The sequence below is a fragment of the Echiichthys vipera genome (assembly GCF_963691815.1).
Source record: "Echiichthys vipera genome assembly, chromosome: 8".
In the NCBI taxonomy this organism is placed as follows: Eukaryota; Metazoa; Chordata; class Actinopteri; order Perciformes; family Trachinidae; genus Echiichthys; species Echiichthys vipera.
Window position 1 is genome coordinate 18237458 of NC_139833.1, and position 18624 is coordinate 18256081.

The 18624-nt window shown below is 39.3% G+C and overlaps 2 protein-coding genes across 2 annotated transcripts in view; one reads left to right on the top strand and one right to left on the bottom strand.

Moving 5' to 3' along the window:
* Positions 1–3671, bottom strand: part of ano10a (anoctamin 10a) — a 35062-nt gene extending 31391 nt beyond the window's left edge. Inside the window, exon 1 of the mRNA XM_083919078.1 lies at positions 3610–3671. The gene's annotated coding sequence lies outside the window, so the exon portion shown is untranslated. The remainder of the gene's footprint in view (positions 1–3609) is intronic.
* A 180-nt stretch (positions 3672–3851) lies between these two features.
* On the top strand, positions 3852–15202 carry abhd5a (abhydrolase domain containing 5, lysophosphatidic acid acyltransferase a). Its single transcript, XM_083917779.1, has 8 exons — positions 3852–3881; positions 4866–4946; positions 7258–7343; positions 7656–8031; positions 10915–11069; positions 12067–12178; positions 12375–12561; positions 13858–15202. The coding sequence occupies exons 2-8, from the start codon at positions 4879–4881 to the stop codon at positions 13945–13947; spliced, it is 1074 nt and encodes a 357-aa protein (XP_083773905.1). The 5' UTR covers positions 3852–3881; positions 4866–4878; the 3' UTR covers positions 13948–15202.
* The last annotated feature ends 3422 nt before the right edge of the window (positions 15203–18624 follow it).

Consider the following 18624-nt stretch of genomic DNA (forward strand, 5'->3'; position numbering starts at 1 on the left):
GGCTGGTTCCAGTATGTTTGACACCCCTGGCCTATATAGTCCTGTCCCCGCTTTACAATATCATGTAATTACAGAATAAAATGTGTATAAACTGTATACTGAAAAAGATAATGCAGGTCATACAACATACAACAATACAATGCAACGTCATCATGTTGTTCTCTATAAAGAAAATCCATCTATTGGGTCATTCCGCTTTTTCAACACTAATGCCTCTTTTTCAAATAGCTGGTTGCTGTAATCTTCAATGGTTTCTTAGACATTATCTCCTAATCTGGGTATTTAAAAATGTATCTTGTATTTTATTATCACTTAACAATAGTCGGTAGTTGGACTCCTCTCCTTTGGAAAGCCTTTCTCTATTTCAGGGAAGGCTGAACAAGAGCTTTCTAAATGAATTTCACCCTTACCTATCCACTAGATTTTTATATATATATTATACACAGGTGGGAAGTTTGCTCTGATGGCTGTGCTCGAGCAAAGGTAAAAGAGGCAATCAAATCAATACGATTTAGATTTCATTACATGATATTTTGCACCCACAAACACTGTAGTAACATGTCCACGGATAGAAGATGGGCGGTACTGTGTGTATGACTGATTTAATAAGACAGCCATGTTGGATTTTGAGGTCTGGGTTTAATCCAACATGGAAATTAAACTGTAACTTGGAAATTAAACTGTAACGCTCTATAGCTCCTCCGAGCCCCCCGGCTTCCATTTGTAATACATCCATTGGTGTACCTGTGCAAATAACTGAATTGACATGTAAACACATGCATCCGTGCTGGTTATTATGGTTATCAGTAATGAGGTGTGTGAATGTTTAAGAAACTTTGTCACAATCCTTCCCCAACACACTGTAATTACTGTCTTCCTTATACCCTGGGCATAAGACTAAGACAAAACCCTACACTGAGAAAGGGTTACTGTAGTCACGAGAAACTAATAACATGTTACTGGAATCATGTTTTATTTGAAGGATTAAGATGATATTTTTCCTACAAGTGCTACAGTAACTCAATTTCGCGACACATGCATAATATATATATATATAATACAACTTTAGAAACTCAAAGACACAACATAAGTTAGGCCCATTATTCAGACTGAAAAGACAGGATAAGAACCTGCTATCACTCTCAGACTCAAGGTGTGACTGGTCTAAAATCTGTAGGTAATGTTTATTAATAACTATTAGTTATTAAACGTTTCTGATGCTGCAGAAGGTTTATTGGCATTATTATTATTAGCCCCTTTAAACACTATAAACTGATATTTTAAAAGTTATCACTTGTGAAACACGGTACATTGTGAGCATCAAAAATCAAATATTGTTTTAGATTTTTTTTTTAAAGTCTGTCCTTCTTAAAAAACTTATATTGAAGATAAAGCAAAACTTTTAATTCCAGGCTTTTTGTGGGCCTTCCCCACATTGGGACCTGGGGTAATTCCAAGCTCACCACTAAGCACCTGCCCTGAATCATTCAGGGTCTCACCAGCACTGTTGAGATATCCAGACCCTTCTCTAAACTGTGACAGACAGATGGATGATGGATGCATTAATCAACGTTGCGGTCAGAGGAGCAAAAACTGAATGCAAATACCTAAACAAACTGCTGGTATACTACTGTGTTCTGTTAGGACCTGCACACCAATAGGGTTGCAGTAGTTTGGGGTTTTCGTATCCGTATCATGATATAACACTATTATTATTATCAATTACAGTGACCCTTAAAGGGATGAAAACAGACAGGGTTTTTGTTTTAATGAATGCTTTTTTTAATTTCATTGGAACTTGAAACCATTTTTTATGCAAGTATGTAAATACACCACGGTATACAGCAAAACTGATTTATCCCTGCACCCATCCACCCAAAGGTGTTTTCACCTATTTCTCCTAATTAAACCTCTTCTCGGGACTAAGTTCCGAACTTCAGCCTGAGATACAGATTTGTAGGTTCTCAACCCTTATTTTCTTTTCTTTTTTTTGGAAATTAAAATTTGAAAGTCGCTTTTTAAATCCCTTTCCCTGATAAATAATAAAAAATCAACAGATTTATAGACTGTTGCAACAATGTATTTGATGAACTTCCTTGAAGTCATATCAGTTAATCTACTTTATCTTCTTTTTATTCATACTGTATAATGAATTTCCCCTTTTGTGGTGCAATTTACTGTGTATCATATTGCTCATTTCTCAATTTTCAACCTGAGCAGATGAATAATCCGCTGAAATTGAAAACATCTGTGTGGCCCTATGTGCAAGGAATTTAAAATATATTATATTAAAAATTCCCAATATTTTGTCACAACTTGACATTAATGTCACCCGTATGGAAGTAAATCTGTGTCATCGGATTTTGAAATTAAAAAGCTGTTGAATTTCTAGAACTGAATATTTATGAATTGAAAATATGTGTCTGAATGTTTTGACTCTGAACTTAACTCATGTTCATGAATTCAAGATTAAAGAATTCAATGCACCAAATTCAGAAGAAAAATACAATGTTTAAAATTCAATGTTTTAAACTGAAAGTTATAAAATTCAACATTAAAGGTTGAATATGTAGAATCTTCATTAAAAGCTACATTTAAAAAAATAGTAATAATAAACCCACCGGGCGTTTTGAGGGGTACAGAATTAGTGTATTGCTTTTCCATAAAAAAATATATTTAGTCTGAATTATTATATATTTTTTCTAATTTACAGGTTTGACAATGACTTTCTGTCACATTCAGTTTACACTGTACCAGTCAATAGCTGCCAGCATTATGGGTTGCCAGGGTTGTCTGTTGTTGGGTGCAGCTACTGTAGGCTGGTCTGGGGGAAATGGAGTTTGCCAATTCTGCAGCTGCTTATTTGTCCCAGCAGCTGAGTGACCGGAGACGGGCAAAAACTAGAGTCGATATAGGCCAAGAATTCACACGATGGACTGAGATAAAGGAGTTCAACGGCATTAAAACGCACGCCGAAATGGCTACGTTTCTCCTTGATCGGTAAGCTAACTGTAACGTTTACTTAGCTGTAACGGCTAATGCTAAAGGCTAACGCTAACTGTCAGTCAAACTCCTTTTATGGTGCGATTTGCCGGAGAGGATGGGTTCAAACAGGTTCAAACAGACTCCGGTCTCCTGTAGGCTACTGGGCCGGGTCTGCCCAACCTGGCAACCCGAGTGCTGGAACTATTTTTTGTTGTTGCGACTACGATCTTGAGACACTAGATGGCGGAGTTCTGCTCATTCTCCATATTTAACAAAGATTTACTTCCATACACTTACAACATGTCTCTGACAGGCACTTCAGAAAGAATGAAAGGAGGAATGGTTTAAGGCTGACACTAGAGAATAAATTAGACATTTTAAGAGAAAGTGGAGAAAACCCTTTTCTAAAGATATCGGTGACTTTGAATGTTGAATGAAGATGGGAAAGTCCGCCTACACGTCAAAGGTAAACAACTAACACTTGGTGACTTTCACGTTTGACTCCTAACACAAATGTAACATGTTAGTGTCGCAAAAAGCTGTCAGCGCAAACCAAATCCTCTGTGTCACGTCCAATACACGTAAAAGAGAACTATTCATCCAATTTAGCCCACAGCTACTCACCAGCTCTCTCTCTCTCCTTTGCTGGGAAATGTTTAGGAAATGTTTAGAAAAGCTACTTCCGCAGGTGCGCTTGTTTAATGCTGACAAAAGAGACACTGTGGTGAGCGGGGACAGAAGAGTCACGGGGAACTATGGAGGCACCGCCCGGCGGAGTTATCCCACACAACAAACCAAACGTCTCCAATCACTCGAAGCTACGTCAGAGTCCATGTGACCGCGGGTTGGTGTCGCAGTATGGCCGAGCACGAGCAAGCGGTGACAGGCGACAGAGGGTGAGTGTTTCCTCCAAACAAGTATGTAACTTTACACAAATATAAGCGATATTCAATATGTCACATCCAATGTGTTGTATCCGATTCTGTGTAAGTCTGGAATACATACCTGCAAAGTAAATCTGTTAGTGCAGTGTGTGTGTTTGCCCTGAAGTTCAGGTAAACACTCTATGGTAAACAAACACATACACACATACTAGAATAAGGTATTTCTATGACACTAAAGGACAAACGTGCTGTCAGATAGAGTTTTCTTTGCCTCTTGTAGTAAGTTTGTATCAGCCACAGATGACTGTTTGCATAGTTTGAATATGATCCATAAAACTAGGATAGGGGCAGGGGTGGAAAGTAACTAAGTACTTTTACTCAGGTACTGTACATTTTTGAACTACCTGTACTTTACTTGAGTATCTCCATTTTATACTACTTTATACTTCTACTCCACTGGATTTCAGAGGAAATATTGTACTTTTTTTATTGTACTTAGTTACTTTACAGATTCAAATTATCAATACAAAATCGTGTCGACAAATGGAATAGCATATATTGTTATAGATTAAGCTACACAGCAGTAAGTAGAGTAAATAAAATAGCCCAAACTTTTATCAGCTGCAACATTAAAGTGATATATTAGTTGATATATCAATAATTACAATCTGATAATATAATATTCTGAAATGGGCCACTCTGTATAATGAGTACTTTTACTTTTTGTACTTTAAGTACATTTTGATGCTAATACTTTTGTACTTTTACTTAAGTAACATTTTGAGTGAAGGACTTGTAACAGATTATTTCTACCGTGTGGTATTACTACTTTTTCTTAAGCAAAAGCTCAGATTACTTCTTACACCACTGGCTAGGGGATTGACGTTTTGTGCTTCTGTTGTATACATGTGTCACCTCCTGACAACCATCATTTACAACAGCAGTGACTGCTCAGTGTTCTTTGCCCCCCATCACTCTTTGTTTCATTTTCTTCAGGCTTGTTCAGAGAATGATGTCTGTTGTTGGTGCTCACAGTCTGGTCAGCAGTGTGTGGGGCTACGTGGACACCACAATAAAGTAAGTCTGGTCCCATCACATGCTGAAGACTGCAGCCCCTTTAATTGTTTTATTGTTCCTTCACCTGGATGTTTGACCTTCACAGTGCAGAGTGATCTATGAGCAGAGTCCGATCCATTGATCAGCCACGTAACATAAGGGCCACTCAATTTGAGTAGTTACCAGGCAACAAATCAGAAACTGAATGGGAGATGCTGTATTAATAAATCAATAAATCATGATTAGTTTATGAATATCTGTGACTCAGTTTTACTGACCACTGTCTTCACGAGTTGTTACTGAATATCCCTGAAATATCTGGTGAGTGCCACACAACTAGTCAATAATGACTCATTAATTACTTAAACATTAGTTACTGTTTTTGTGTCACCCCATGTAAAGTGATACATAAAAGTGAATAGTTACTCAGTAGTCACTCATTACTTATTAAATAAATTACTTTTAAAAAAATCAGACAGAGGCAGCATGTTTCTTTTTATTCATCATATTCAGGCCACATATACATTTATATTCACATCCATGGATGTTATGAATATAATGAACATCATTCCGGCGCAACATCACACAGGTCGCTTGAGTCCATGGACTGTTGACTTCATCACAGCAGCAGATAGATGCGTTGGTTAACCTAAATGTGTCTGCAGTAAGCAGAAATGCTATGCTATGGACACTTCACTCACCAGTTCTTGTCGGACAGCTGCCCAATCGGTACTGTGCATGTGCAACTCGCAGCAGAGATGAGAAGGAAGGGAGATGTCTCACTCGTTAGCTGCTTTCATCATCAGCTCCAGAAAAAGCAAAGCATTTAATTAAGAATCTTATTGATTCCCACAATTACATTAGTATTTCATTCACACCTGTGACATTGTTTAAACAAGCAATTAGTCTTACTGGAGCACCACATAATGAACTTCCCTGCAATTGGCAAACATTATATTTAAATACCCTCAATTGCCAATTCATTAGTTACACCTACAATGACTACACTTAGATCAGTCTAATACAACAGCCCTGCAATAAATCCTAAAGGTTATAAATAATGTACAGTTTTTATTGAAACTCCTTATGCTCATTACAGAGGCTGTGGTTTATGGTGCTGCCAAAAAAGAAACTGGGAAGGAAAATTCAAATACATGTAAAGTAGACTGCAACATGCCGATAATATTGTGTAGAAACATAGACAATCATTCAGGGAGAAGAACAGATAAGACATTAAAACAGGCAGTGCATAAAAAATAGACAAAGGGTTGCCACTAGCATGCCGGGTTTGGCCAAATCAGTCTGTAATTTCTCAAAGTTTCCTTGGGCTAAAATCTGTTTGTTTTTGGAGATTTATTAAACTCACATACTTGATAAAACAGACATAAAAATTCTGATTTTTAAATCGGGCTCGGGCCCAGAACTGCTGCCCCGGTTCGGGCTCCGGTCAGTCTTGGACATAAACATTTGGGGTTCATGTCGGGTCCAGTCTATTTGTTTTGGCCACTGTTTCTTGGACTAGTCATGTAATAGATGCCTGAGTCAGTTTGAGAAAATAAAAGGTAAAAATAGAGGAAGGCATTAAAAAAACATACAGAAACTGCTCCTTAACGCATTGAGAATGAAATGGGTAGAGTGCTCCAACGCTGAAAGTCTGACTTAATGTTGGCTACTAGTGGAGCAAAGATGATGTTTTGTAGCCAAAATATTGACTGAGACTGAGAGTTGTTTCTCATATTTTGTTCATCCCATCTCACAATTCTGCTAGCCAGTCTCTCGCCAGATAATTTTGTTCCGCCTAGCTCCGTGCATCTAGGTGGAAGCAAGGTGGAACAAAATTCATCCGGCGAGAGTCGGATGAATTTAATAAAAAGAACATTATGTTGAAAATTAAGTATTTTATTGTTTTCTTCATGAAGCAGAGATTAAATAAAATAACTGAAAGACCAATTTCATCATCAATGTTTTCGTTCTGTTCCCTGTGTCACACCACACTGTGTCCAAAGAGCATGTGTATGGGACGGGGAAACACCCTCTGCTTTATGTTTTACACAGAGTAACACACACTGAGTAGCTGATGCAGAAGTCAGATGATCAGATTAGATATGACACTCTTAAACACAATAAATGCTTACATTCAGTCCTCATACTGCCGTACTGTTACCGACATGCAGGACGCCAATACCCCATTATATCTTTCCATAGAAAATAGTTGTTTGCTGCTATATTAATGTTCTGAATGACGAGTACAGCCCCTTTTAGCATAGTCCCACATTGCAGTGACACCATGTCATTTCTGCAGTTCATAAGTTGAGTTTTTCGGTGTGTGTAGGTGGTGCTGGATCCCCAACTGGCTGCCGTCATGGTGTCCTACTTCTCAGATCCAGCTACAGAGTGCAGAGGACAGGATGCTGCGATGTAAGGATCAGCCTCTCTAACTTTTCGTTTCCTCATATGACTGTCAAAATGTGGGAACTCTATCAGTGAAAAGAAGAGTAACGATTGTATGATCCAGCTTAATTCCTACTGTAAGCAATTTTTGTACAGTGTGAGCAGGAACTACCTTCATCGCCATCCAACGGTGACCATTAACTCACTCATTCATACTAGACACACCCACTGAAAAGTTGACAATTTTGGCAGATAGACTTTGTGTTAATAATTGCACCATTATTTAACATTACTTTTTGGCTCGACATTCCTCTCATTCGGTTTTCCCTTTCTTTTCAGGTGTAGACAGCACTTTCTCAAAATGGTACGTCCCCATCTCCAGTGGCCACCGGCTATGGACGCTGGCCGTTGGTAGTGACCGTGTCAAAGATAAAACCCCCATGGTTCTGCTCCATGGATTCGGAGGCGGCGTTGGCCTTTGGGCTCAGAACCTGGATACTCTCTCCCAGCGTCGGCCCATCTTCGCCGTAGACCTGCTGGGCTTCGGACAGAGCAGCAGGCCTCTGTTCTCCACAGACGCCCAGGAGGCAGAGGACCAGTTTGTGGAGTCTATTGAGCAGTGGAGAGCTAAAATGGGTCTGGAGTCCATGATACTGCTGGGACACAACCTGGGAGGATACCTGGCAGTGTCATACTCCATTAAATACCCTGGCAGGTGGGTGCAGATTATGGGATTTCTCTTATCGCACTGCTTGGTTGTTTTGATTTTCATTTTAAAGGGATCTTTTGTGCTTTGCTGCTGATCTTGTTGATATGAGTTGCATTTGGTGTAATGAATGGTATATCGAAGGCAAAGACACAAGACACTAGTTTAGGCTGAAAAAACAGCAGATATGTTATACTGACTGACACAGAGAGGTGGAAGATGGCAGGGTTTGTAATATTTTAAGATCAAAATCTTGACATTTCACGTTTTACTAGATTAATCTTATAGGTGAGAGCTATGCACTTTTTAGAGGAGCTCACTCTTTTAATTGTTGTTCAGTCGATAACTTGTTAGGTGGGTGATGGACACAAAATTAATATTGTGATAATTATCACAGAAAGGTCAGTAAAATGTTCAGAACATGTTAAAACAATGTTTTTGCTTAAAAAAAATGACAAATCAATTGGAAAAGCACTGGTACAAAGTTAAGATCCTGCTTGTGATTTTTAGCATTTCATATTAGTAATTTGTTCAATTATAAACAATAATTCTGTCATACATTATCTCAATTAAAGAATTTTGTCATGATATGATTATATGTAAATATGATAGACATTAATAATTCATTAGGCCCACCACTTTAAATGCTGCAATTACATTAGAGGCTTATTATTATTACACAGTCCATATAAAGTTCATAGATGACTGGCAGATTTAACGCATGAAACAAGAATATATTAAATAAAAATGTTTTATATTCATGTTGGTGGCAAGTCTGTCACTATACATTTAGGGGATAACTGGTTTTATTACAACTTGGGTCTGTTTTCACAATTATGGCATCCACTGCTATCAGTAATGTGGACTCACCGAGATAGTTTTCGAGGAAACATGACATTGATTAAAAAAATAGTTGTCCCAAAAAAAAAACGAAAGGGCTCTATGCCACCGTAATGCGGTATATCAGAGAGATGTTGAATAGAACTCAAAGAGCTCTTGGATATTGCAGGTTTATTTATTTTCAAAGTTTTGGTTTACATCGTCATACCCAATGAAGGCTATAAGCACCACACCAAGTGGGATATTTTTCAAGTTTAAAACAAACACCCAAAAATGAATCTGTCCTGAATGTGCTGAGCGGAAAACTATGAACATGCACAGTTCCCTAACAACTGAGAATGTGGCAATGTTAAAGGTGTCCATTGTAGCAACAAAGCTACAGAGACTGAGCCGCAGAATCTGCAGCTCCCCAGAGTTTCGGCTCATTATTTTGCCGTCTGACCCAAGATTTTACCGTTTTTGTTCATTCTCAACTGACTAAAAAGCCTCTGTACACTACCTGCTCAGCAGCAAACAGCAGACAGACACAGCTAAACTAGCTGGTGAACATGGTGGAGAAATGAGCAGCTGAAGTGAAAGATGTTTCCCTCGGGAATCCGTAGAGACCAAAAACAGAGCAAAAAGAGAGGATATTGAATCACTTTCATCACGGGGACACAAACACAAAGACTCCCAATGAATCATCACCATATCAACTTAAAAGATGAAGATAACTCAATGTTTCAACTTCCCACTGCCAAAAAAATCTGTTAAAGCAGGTTTAATCTGCTAAAGAAGTTCATGTGATATTGTCGAAAGTCCCAGAATAAGTGAATAAGTGGACCTTAAATTAAGATTTTTTAATCACGACCCAAGTTAAGTAATGGGGCAAAATGATCCTGACTGTTCATAAACAAAAGAAGAAAGAAGCAGACCATGCCTAGAAGGTGAAAACTGACTTAATGATTGTGCCCTTTAGTGTTAACTCGCCTGTAACGAAACATGCCAGCATGTGTACAGGATACGGTTGTAGCAGTGTGCCCAGAGATGCTTGCTAGCTGTGATAACAGCAGTGTCCTCCTGTATCTCTTCTGAATCATCTCCTCCCACTGCGTCTCCAGCTCCGAGCTTCCAGCGGGCACCCAGCTTTCCCCAAGGGACCTCTGATAAAATGTTCTCAATCTCTTATCGCCCTCCTCATCAGTGATGCTAAAAAAAAAAATCCCTCTTCCTGTCCTCTTGTATTGTTATCTCAGTGTTCCAAAAAGCCTTTATGTTCGAACACGAGTTAGTTAGTAATCAGGACGATACAGTATGTCCTTATTAAGGCTGAAATTATCATTTTGTGGCCTAAACACAGAGTTTGCTGTTTAGCTGCAGGACCACATAAAAAGTTACAAAATTTGGGCCTAAAGATAATTTGTGCTTACCATGTGTAATGTTAGACAATGTGATGCAGGATTGTTTCTGATGCGTGGGCAGTGTGTTCATACTGTTCCCTTGCTATTAGCCAGTGCATGTGAGGTTGGTGTGACTGGATAGAAGAGATGAATGACTGAATGTCTGTTATTCATTCATTCTTCAAGTAGAAACCAGCACAGGAAAGCAGCGCTCAGTGATGTCAACTCTTTAATGACGTTCATCACAAGAGACAAGAAGTTAACAACCACCTCAGTGATGGTTAAGACTATAAACGGGCACAAAAACATGACACCAAGATAAACCGCACATGCACATTAAAACTCTTAAAGATGGAAACATTTTGCATTTTGAAAGATGAATCGTCAAACTCAACAAACAAACTGCAGATTATGAACTAGCTTACTCAGTGAGCTGCTGGGCCTGCCCAAAATATACCATAAAGTTGACACATAAATTACAACAAACATTAGCTTGCTATCCATCTTGTCATCAAACTCCAAAACATCATGAAAGCAAATAAGCGAATTTCCCAAAAAGAAGTTGAACTATTTCCTTGAATCAAGTTATATTTGTTGGTCAATATAACAAAACATGAAATAACCCAAATAGCATATGAATGTGTATTTTAATGTCTTTGCCTCTGGTCTGCAGAGTAAAACACATAGTGCTGGTGGAGCCCTGGGGTTTCCCTGAGCACCCGGGCACAGTAGAGGCAGACCGTCCCATCCCGGTATGGATCAAAGCCCTAGGGGCCATGTTCAGTCCCTTCAACCCCCTGGCTGGGCTGAGACTGGTTGGACCACTAGGTAAGACAGACTGGGACAATAATGTTGTTAAAGATAGCACACTAGCACAGCGCTGCCAGCAAAGACACACAACCTGTTACTATCAATAAGATTCGACTGAGCCTTAATGAACCTGGAGGGGTATTGGATAGTGGCTGCAGCATAAAAGGATACAGGGAATAAAAATGTGGCTAGACAAGTAAGAGTATAGCAACTTAGTAGTATCAATTTAAATATAAGTGACAATTTAACTGCATATTAAAAGATGAAGTATGAAAATGAGAGGGATGTGTAAGAGAGAAAATGAATTGGAAATGTGAAAATGTTTGCAGTAGAAATGCGCTGAATGAGTGATAAGGTTGACCGTTGAATTAAAGCTTTGTAAAGACAAAAGAGGCATGGTTATGTAGCATCCAATAATGTAATAATTTCCCAATAATGACGCCTGAAAATGTTATAACACTTACACACACCGTAACCTGATCGAAGTACACAAAATTTATAATACTTGTAGTGTCATGTGAGCCTACTGAAAACACTTACATTTGACACCAGTTTCATGTTTTGTTTATGTAGAATTTTAAATTTGCGACAGACGGCAAGTGTTGCGTTGTAACCTGCAACAATGCATTGAACTAAAATCTCTATCAACTGGAAATGATCCCGTCCATACCCATGCTGATTGGTCGATGTGCAAGGATCGTCCATCAGGCCAGAGTTGATCTCAGATTAGATACCAACAGAAGATGACAAAAACTGCAGTGGATGACTAACGTAACACAAGCGAGTGATGAAGGCAAAGCAGTCGATTCAATCTTGTTTTATTACATTATGTGTTATTTCATTTTTCATCCAGTTAGGTGCAAATATTACATTTTCAGGAAATTATTACATTATCGGGCGCTACATGCTCTACAACCGTCCCAGCTGTTATTAATCACGTCAGATGTAATAAGGCAGCCTCGTCTTTTAACAGCTACATGCTTGGCATTGACACTTGAGCGTGCCCCCCCTGCAGGGCCCTCTCTGGTCCAGACTCTGAGACCCGACTTCAAGAGGAAGTTCTCCTCCATGTTCAGCGACAACACTGTATCAGAGTACATCTACCACCTGAACGTGCAAACCCCGAGGTCAGTTTCTGTTTCCCTGTTGAGCCTCATTAATAATAATAAATAATAATACATTTTATTTGTATTGCACTTTACATTCAGCAATCTCAAAGTGCTAATTACTGCTGCTTTTTCTTAATAACGGCGATGAAAGCAGTTTATCCATTACCTTTGTTGCAGTCGATTATTAATGATGTTAATGTCTCTATTGTCACAGTGGAGAAACTGCCTTTAAGAATATGAGCATTCCCTACGGCTGGGCTACGAGACCAATGCTGCAGAGGATGGACCAGCTGCTGCCGAAGATCCCCCTCACCATCGTGTATGGATCCCGCTCCAGCATAGACAGCAACTCCGGCAGGACCATCAAAGACACTAGGCCACACTCTCATGTGGAGATCATAGTAAGTTGAATGATAATCGATATAATGGGGGGGGAGCAATTGAAATGTGTCAGATAACACTTGTGTTCATACAAGGGTAAATGAGTTCTCTGTTTCCAGGGAAACCAAAATGTTTCCTAGGGAATATACCTGTGTCTGTGTATGCCTCAGTGATTGATACTATGGTTATATACTGTGTGTACTGAAACAAAACCGCCTTCTCTAAACCTCACTCGGACTCCCATGTAGCTGTCATACTGCTATTATTAAAATATTATAACATTCAGCCTTTTACATACAGCCTATCAGTTCAGCAGACTGACTTAATATTTTTTCAGCTCCTGTTCCTTAAATCCTAGAAAAGACATGCTAAAATGGCTGCATGCAGTAGTTATTCTTTCCCTGCGACTGGACTCACTAATCAACTTAAAGTCCGCTCTTTTACGATAGTCACATGTTTCCTGTATAACCACTGGGACATAAAAACAGGATCAAGTGATTTTGTATGTTTGGCATTGTGTGGTGTGTAGTTTTTTACGACAGAGGAGTAGTTGTTTTAATAAAATGTAAAAAAACAGATTTTTATATTATTATTTATATTATATTCAGTTTTATAATTGACTATTTTGTGATTTTAAAACTTCCTTCATAGCAAGGACTCACAGGAAAACAGCGATAAATTCCTATCAAGTAATCATTTTAAAGTTCTGCGGTTAGAAATGTAATTCTACCAGCGGTGTTGGTGCATGTTCTGTTCGTACATCCTTTATGAAAGGTTTTTTGTATTTCTCTTTAATTATACTTTAAAAATGTCCCACACGGTAAGAAATGTGTCAGAATAATCTCATGTGAGATGTTTTCTCATGTGTCATCATGTGACAGCGTGACAAGAGTCTTATTTTGACAACAAGTCAAAGAAGATAAATGGACTAAGAAAAGAAGAAGTAGATAATAAAATGAAAAGGGTGGGATTACTAAGGATTACAAAATAATGCATTAAAAAAATAAATAATTATCCCTACCCCAATTACACACTTTATATTTCTACAGTATGACCCCCTTCCCTCCTTCACCATCACCTTCATATATTTAAGAATTTGGTATAAAATTGATATTTCCCACAAAAAAGGTAATTCCAATCTCTTGAGATCCATACTACTTCAGAATACTTGATTTGTGATAACATTGTTTTTACTGGAAACGTTTTAAAATCTCGTTCTATCTTTGCTTAAAAAGCGATAAACCAAAGACACAGTACTCTCCGGTGAAAACCTTCTCTTTGTATAGTAATAATCCTGTTCTCCATCTTCCCCGCAGACTATCCGTGGAGCCGGACACTATGTATATGCTGACCAGCCAGAAGACTTCAACCAGAAAGTCTTGCAAGTGTGCGATAAAGTGGACTGAAGCAGAGACAAGCCTGATGACTGAACTGTGGAGAAAAAGGGGACCAACTTAACTTCAGCAGCCGGTGCTGTAACACAGGATTCTACACAAGTGTATTTTTATATCATATGAAAATACTTCAACTCTGATATATACAGTAGAAATATCTGCCTAGTTGCATCTTAAATGATATCAAACTGTAACAGAATCAATGTCACTGCATTCAAAAGCTCGGATACAGTGTCGCGTGTTAGGTGTTTCCTGTGGTTTGTGGTTTTTCCATAGGATCCTGATACAGACAGGAAGTGTACTCTTGAGTACATCACTGCATCAGCACCAGGAAGCGCCTATAGATTTTTTATCGGGCAATAATAATGTATTTTATGGAGTCCGTCCTCTGTGCTTGTTTTTGGCTTTTCTTTTTTAACTCAAAAGTTCTATATCAGCTGTAATTTAAGGCTGTACTGGTCAGAGGGCCTTTTTTTTCTATTTTATGAGTGCATCATGCAATCCTCAGTAGAAGCTTATTTTTATATTTTGAGGTGCCATAGATTTTCTGCTGAGCAGTGCTGATCCATACAGTATAATTGTAACAATGGCCACATACATGATATTTGCTTTTATTTATGTTTTGATTTCTGTTTTTCTGTCGGTAAAGAACACTTGTGTTTCTAAAAACACATTTTTTAGAATTCAGTATATCTTGTCTTCTGACACATTTATTTTTCCTGTTCCTGTTCCTGTTCTTATTTTTTAAATGTCTCTCACAAGTCACTTCATTTAAAAGTAACCGCAATCACCTTATTTAATATAGTAACAAAAAACTGAATCCCCGGAGTGCCTATTTAAATTAATAATATTAATAATGTTAATAAAATAACATCATACATATTAAAAACATCAGTGGAAGGTCTGCTACTGTAAGCCTCTATAAAAGAGCAATGGAGTTCCATGCCTGTCTACCTCTTCTGGTGCTGTTAATAACACATTTAGTTTATTTTCTAAGTGAAATGCTCTAATGTAGCCTGTGCTTATGATATGAAAGGCAGAAACGTTAAAAAGGCAGTAGGAGCAAAGTCACATTGATGCCTAACTTTAAAGTGAGTCAGAGGTTATTTGTCACAGGGAAATATGTCTTTGTATATTTACTGAGTTTCTTAAATTAGTTGATTAGCAGTCATTGTAGACATGTAAAAAAAAAGAAGTGAAGTGCACAGATTTTGCTCCTAAAAAATGTTCCCTCCTGTGACAGGTCATATTTCTAAATGTAAAGACAAATAAAATGTCAATATGATCACGGTTCACTTGTCCTGCCTTCTGTCACACATGAATATTGCAGGTCGAGCCTGTGTTGGCATCATGCTTCTAATCTAGGATGCAGCACCTTGGTTCTGCCACTCCGCCTTGTTTGTTTTTCCTTGTAATGGAACAAGATGAGCAATATTTTTCCCCATTATAATTTCGGTGCTGACAGCCTTCTACCGATAAGAGAAATTATTCCCATGCATTTGTGTTGAGCAAAGGGCCTCTGTAGTTTCCCTTCTCTGCCACTAGAGGGCACTGATATGTAAATGAGAAAATTTGGAGCTTGTGGAAATTGTGTCTTCCTCTCTTTTGCGCTCACATCTCCATTCATTTCCACCTTTTTTTATTTCATAAGCAGAGAAAGCAATCGCAAACTGCAGTTACATGTTATATGTTTCTACATAGCCAATTACCAAAAGGATGTCTGAGGATATCTGGGAAGCACACTGACCACTGCTCTGGAGTAGGGACTGTTAAATGGACCGAGGATATGAGGATGTGCAGTTATGTTCCCCCTCAACTCAACCTTAACACAGATATTGATTGTAAAAGATATCTTATCTGTTTGGATTCTCTGCTCTTTGATCGATAAAGTGTAAATATGCAAGCTCATGTAAAAGTAATTCTGAATAATGTGGTGTGGGTGAGGCCAGTTTGGATGATTGAGGTGATGCAGTTGTTTGATTACCCTTGGATGCAGAAGGAATCTCACTAATTTAATTAAGGAACATCTTCAGTACTATGCGTTTGTATAAGAATATTGCAATATGCTAGGTATCTGCATCTTATTGAAGATTTATTTGGTGCCACCCACCCAGTAAGACAGCAAAATTAAATCCTTCCTATGTGGTTTATCAGTGGCATTAGCTGGATATCAAGCAATTAACTTGGAGCACACCTCAGGGCACACACTATTAAGCTACAGTAATGCCATCATTCCTCTGACATGAGACCATTAAACACAACATGGCAGAGCAGGGCCACCACAGACCTGTGAGTCAGTGCACTGACTGAGAATATCCCCCTGATGAATCACAGGGTTGATTACTGGACAAGAGTTTTCAAACACTCACCAGTTACAGTAAAACTAGATGGGAGGTACTGCATCATCTGAAATCCCATCCAAATGAAGAGCACTGCTTTTCTGAGGCGACAAGGGACCAGATAGCCTAAGGTATGCTTTGCTTGACTCGGTTTGACTAAGCGTGTTACTGAGGATATGCATCTCCATTAAAACAGGGCTACCCACTTGAAGGTGTGTCTTCGACTGTAACACGCCCGTCTTGAGTGGATGACGTTTAAAAGCAGTGTGCTGATCTATGGCTATGACTAGCGGTCATAGGAGCGGCTGTAAAGAGGTGGATAAATAGCCGTTTCAGTTACAATAAAATCTTCATAATAAAAGTCTCCTGTTGTTTTGTTATTTGAAACCTTTAATCATGAAGCAGCAAAATCAGGAAATGTTGGGTTTTTCATCAGCAGTAACTCAACACAACATCCTCTACAGCTGAAAACAAACACGAAACAAATACAGCGGATATCTAAAAGTACGAACTTAAAACCACAGAGATTCAGTCAGACGCTACAAAAGTAATGAGAGCTAAACACAAAGAGACTTTGAGGTGAGTTGCGCAACAACAAGCTTGATGAAAGGGGGTCATCACGCAACCCGCTTGAAGGTAGTGTAGGTGCATCTTGGCCCAACTTGACCTCAATTGACCTAGAAGATGCATAGTTTCAAACGGGAGGGACACCGGTGTTACCTCAGGTTCGCCAATGACAGCAGAACCTTTGAGTTCTGTGTCCTCCTATTTGGCGTATAAATAGTGTCTTGCATGTCCACAAGGTGCAGGGGTGCAGTCCTTGGACCCGTATGTCTGGGAGGTCTTTGTATCCTCAATTACTTGGATGAACAGATAGTGTTTGCTAACAGAGCACTTAGTGGCTATGGCTGTTCTGAACATGCTGCTGGTGCACTGTTGCCTCTTCAAAGGCAAGTTTCTAGCCGTAGGGTTGCCCCAGTCTGTGGTAAGCACTCTGCAGGGAGCAAGGGTTCCATCAACTAGAGCAGAATATTCTCATCATTGGGAAGTGTTTCACACGTGGTGCAATTAGAGACGGATGGATTCACTCCCCTGCATGGCCTATGTCATCTTACAGCTCCTCCAGGAGCATGTCGCCCGCAACTTTAATGAAAATGGTGGCAGCCATAAAACAGCCAGTGATAGGGCTCAAAAAATTGGCAGAGAATTGTTATGACCTTAGGTAGGGTTACTCCGTTCCACAAAAGGTCAGCTGTCCCCTTTGTTGGATTTGGACGTGGTGCTGTCAGCCACGTTTTACCACAGCACATGAATCTGCCTTTAAATATAGTTGTCATTAACAATGAATGGGACAGTGATTGTGGCCAATGCTGATATAAGTGAGCAGAGGAGGAGGAAGAAAGACAGAGGGAGATGGAACAAGAGGCGGAGGAGAAAGACCTTTACTCTGGAGCACAAACAAGGCCGGACCAGGCTCGTCTTGTCTGAGTTGCTAGGAAACCGGCAAGGCGCCTGATCTAATTTATTAAATTCAGCCTCTCGCCTCCTCTATATCTCTCTCTTTCTCTTCCTGTGTCTGTCTCGCTCGCTCACTTTCGGCCTCCATGCTGCTTTCCCTATCTGTTGTTATCTTTCCCACCCTCTAAGGCGCTTATCTAACTCCCTTCCTCTCCTCTCCTCACTCTCTCTCTTCCCGTTCTCTCTATCAGGCGCTCCCCAGCTGCATGTGTGTATGCACGGATATATCTTTCTCTTTCTCTCTTTCCCATCCTCCCTCCATCTCAGACCTCAGACAACGTATCCTCTCAGGCTGTACAGCAGTGCCACCCCCATATCTTTCACATTGAGCCATGAGTACCGCCCTCAGGCAGGCCAGATCTTCACACAAATGTAAACACACACACACACACACACACACACACAAACACTGAATTACCATTTAGACTGTGACTTTGTCTTGCTTTGCTCTTGGAGTCTAGATTCATAAATGTTGATGCATCAGCCGTTTACTACAAAGCACTCTGCTGTGCTCATTGCCTGAATTATTCAACATCGCTATCTCCAACCTGATCAATGATCATTCACGTTCAAGATAATCGATAAAGGGGGAGTTATACATAGGGAATGCTTTTGAGTGCCTTTGCCAAGAATAAAGTAATATTTTCTTCCCAGACAGAAACACAAAGCATATGTAGGTTCTCCAGGAGTTGCCAATGTTTCATGTCGTTTTTACAAAAGTGGAGAAGACAAAAGTAACATAATGCTGTGACAGAGAAGGGCTTAAACCTACAAATACAATTTTAGATGGACTGGGATGCAGTATACTTGGTTTATCTGTAAAGTCCTTCTT

Bases quoted from the DNA above. Each gene is read 5' to 3' on its own strand.
- abhd5a (XM_083917779.1), top strand. From the start codon at position 4,879: ATGATGTCTGTTGTTGGTGCTCACAGTCTGGTCAGCAGTGTGTGGGGC. The intron at 11,070-12,066 runs GTAAGACAGACT...CCCCCCCTGCAG, and splicing joins GAGACTGGTTGGACCACTAG to GGCCCTCTCTGGTCCAGACT. The intron at 12,179-12,374 runs GTCAGTTTCTGT...CTATTGTCACAG, and splicing joins CTGAACGTGCAAACCCCGAG to TGGAGAAACTGCCTTTAAGA.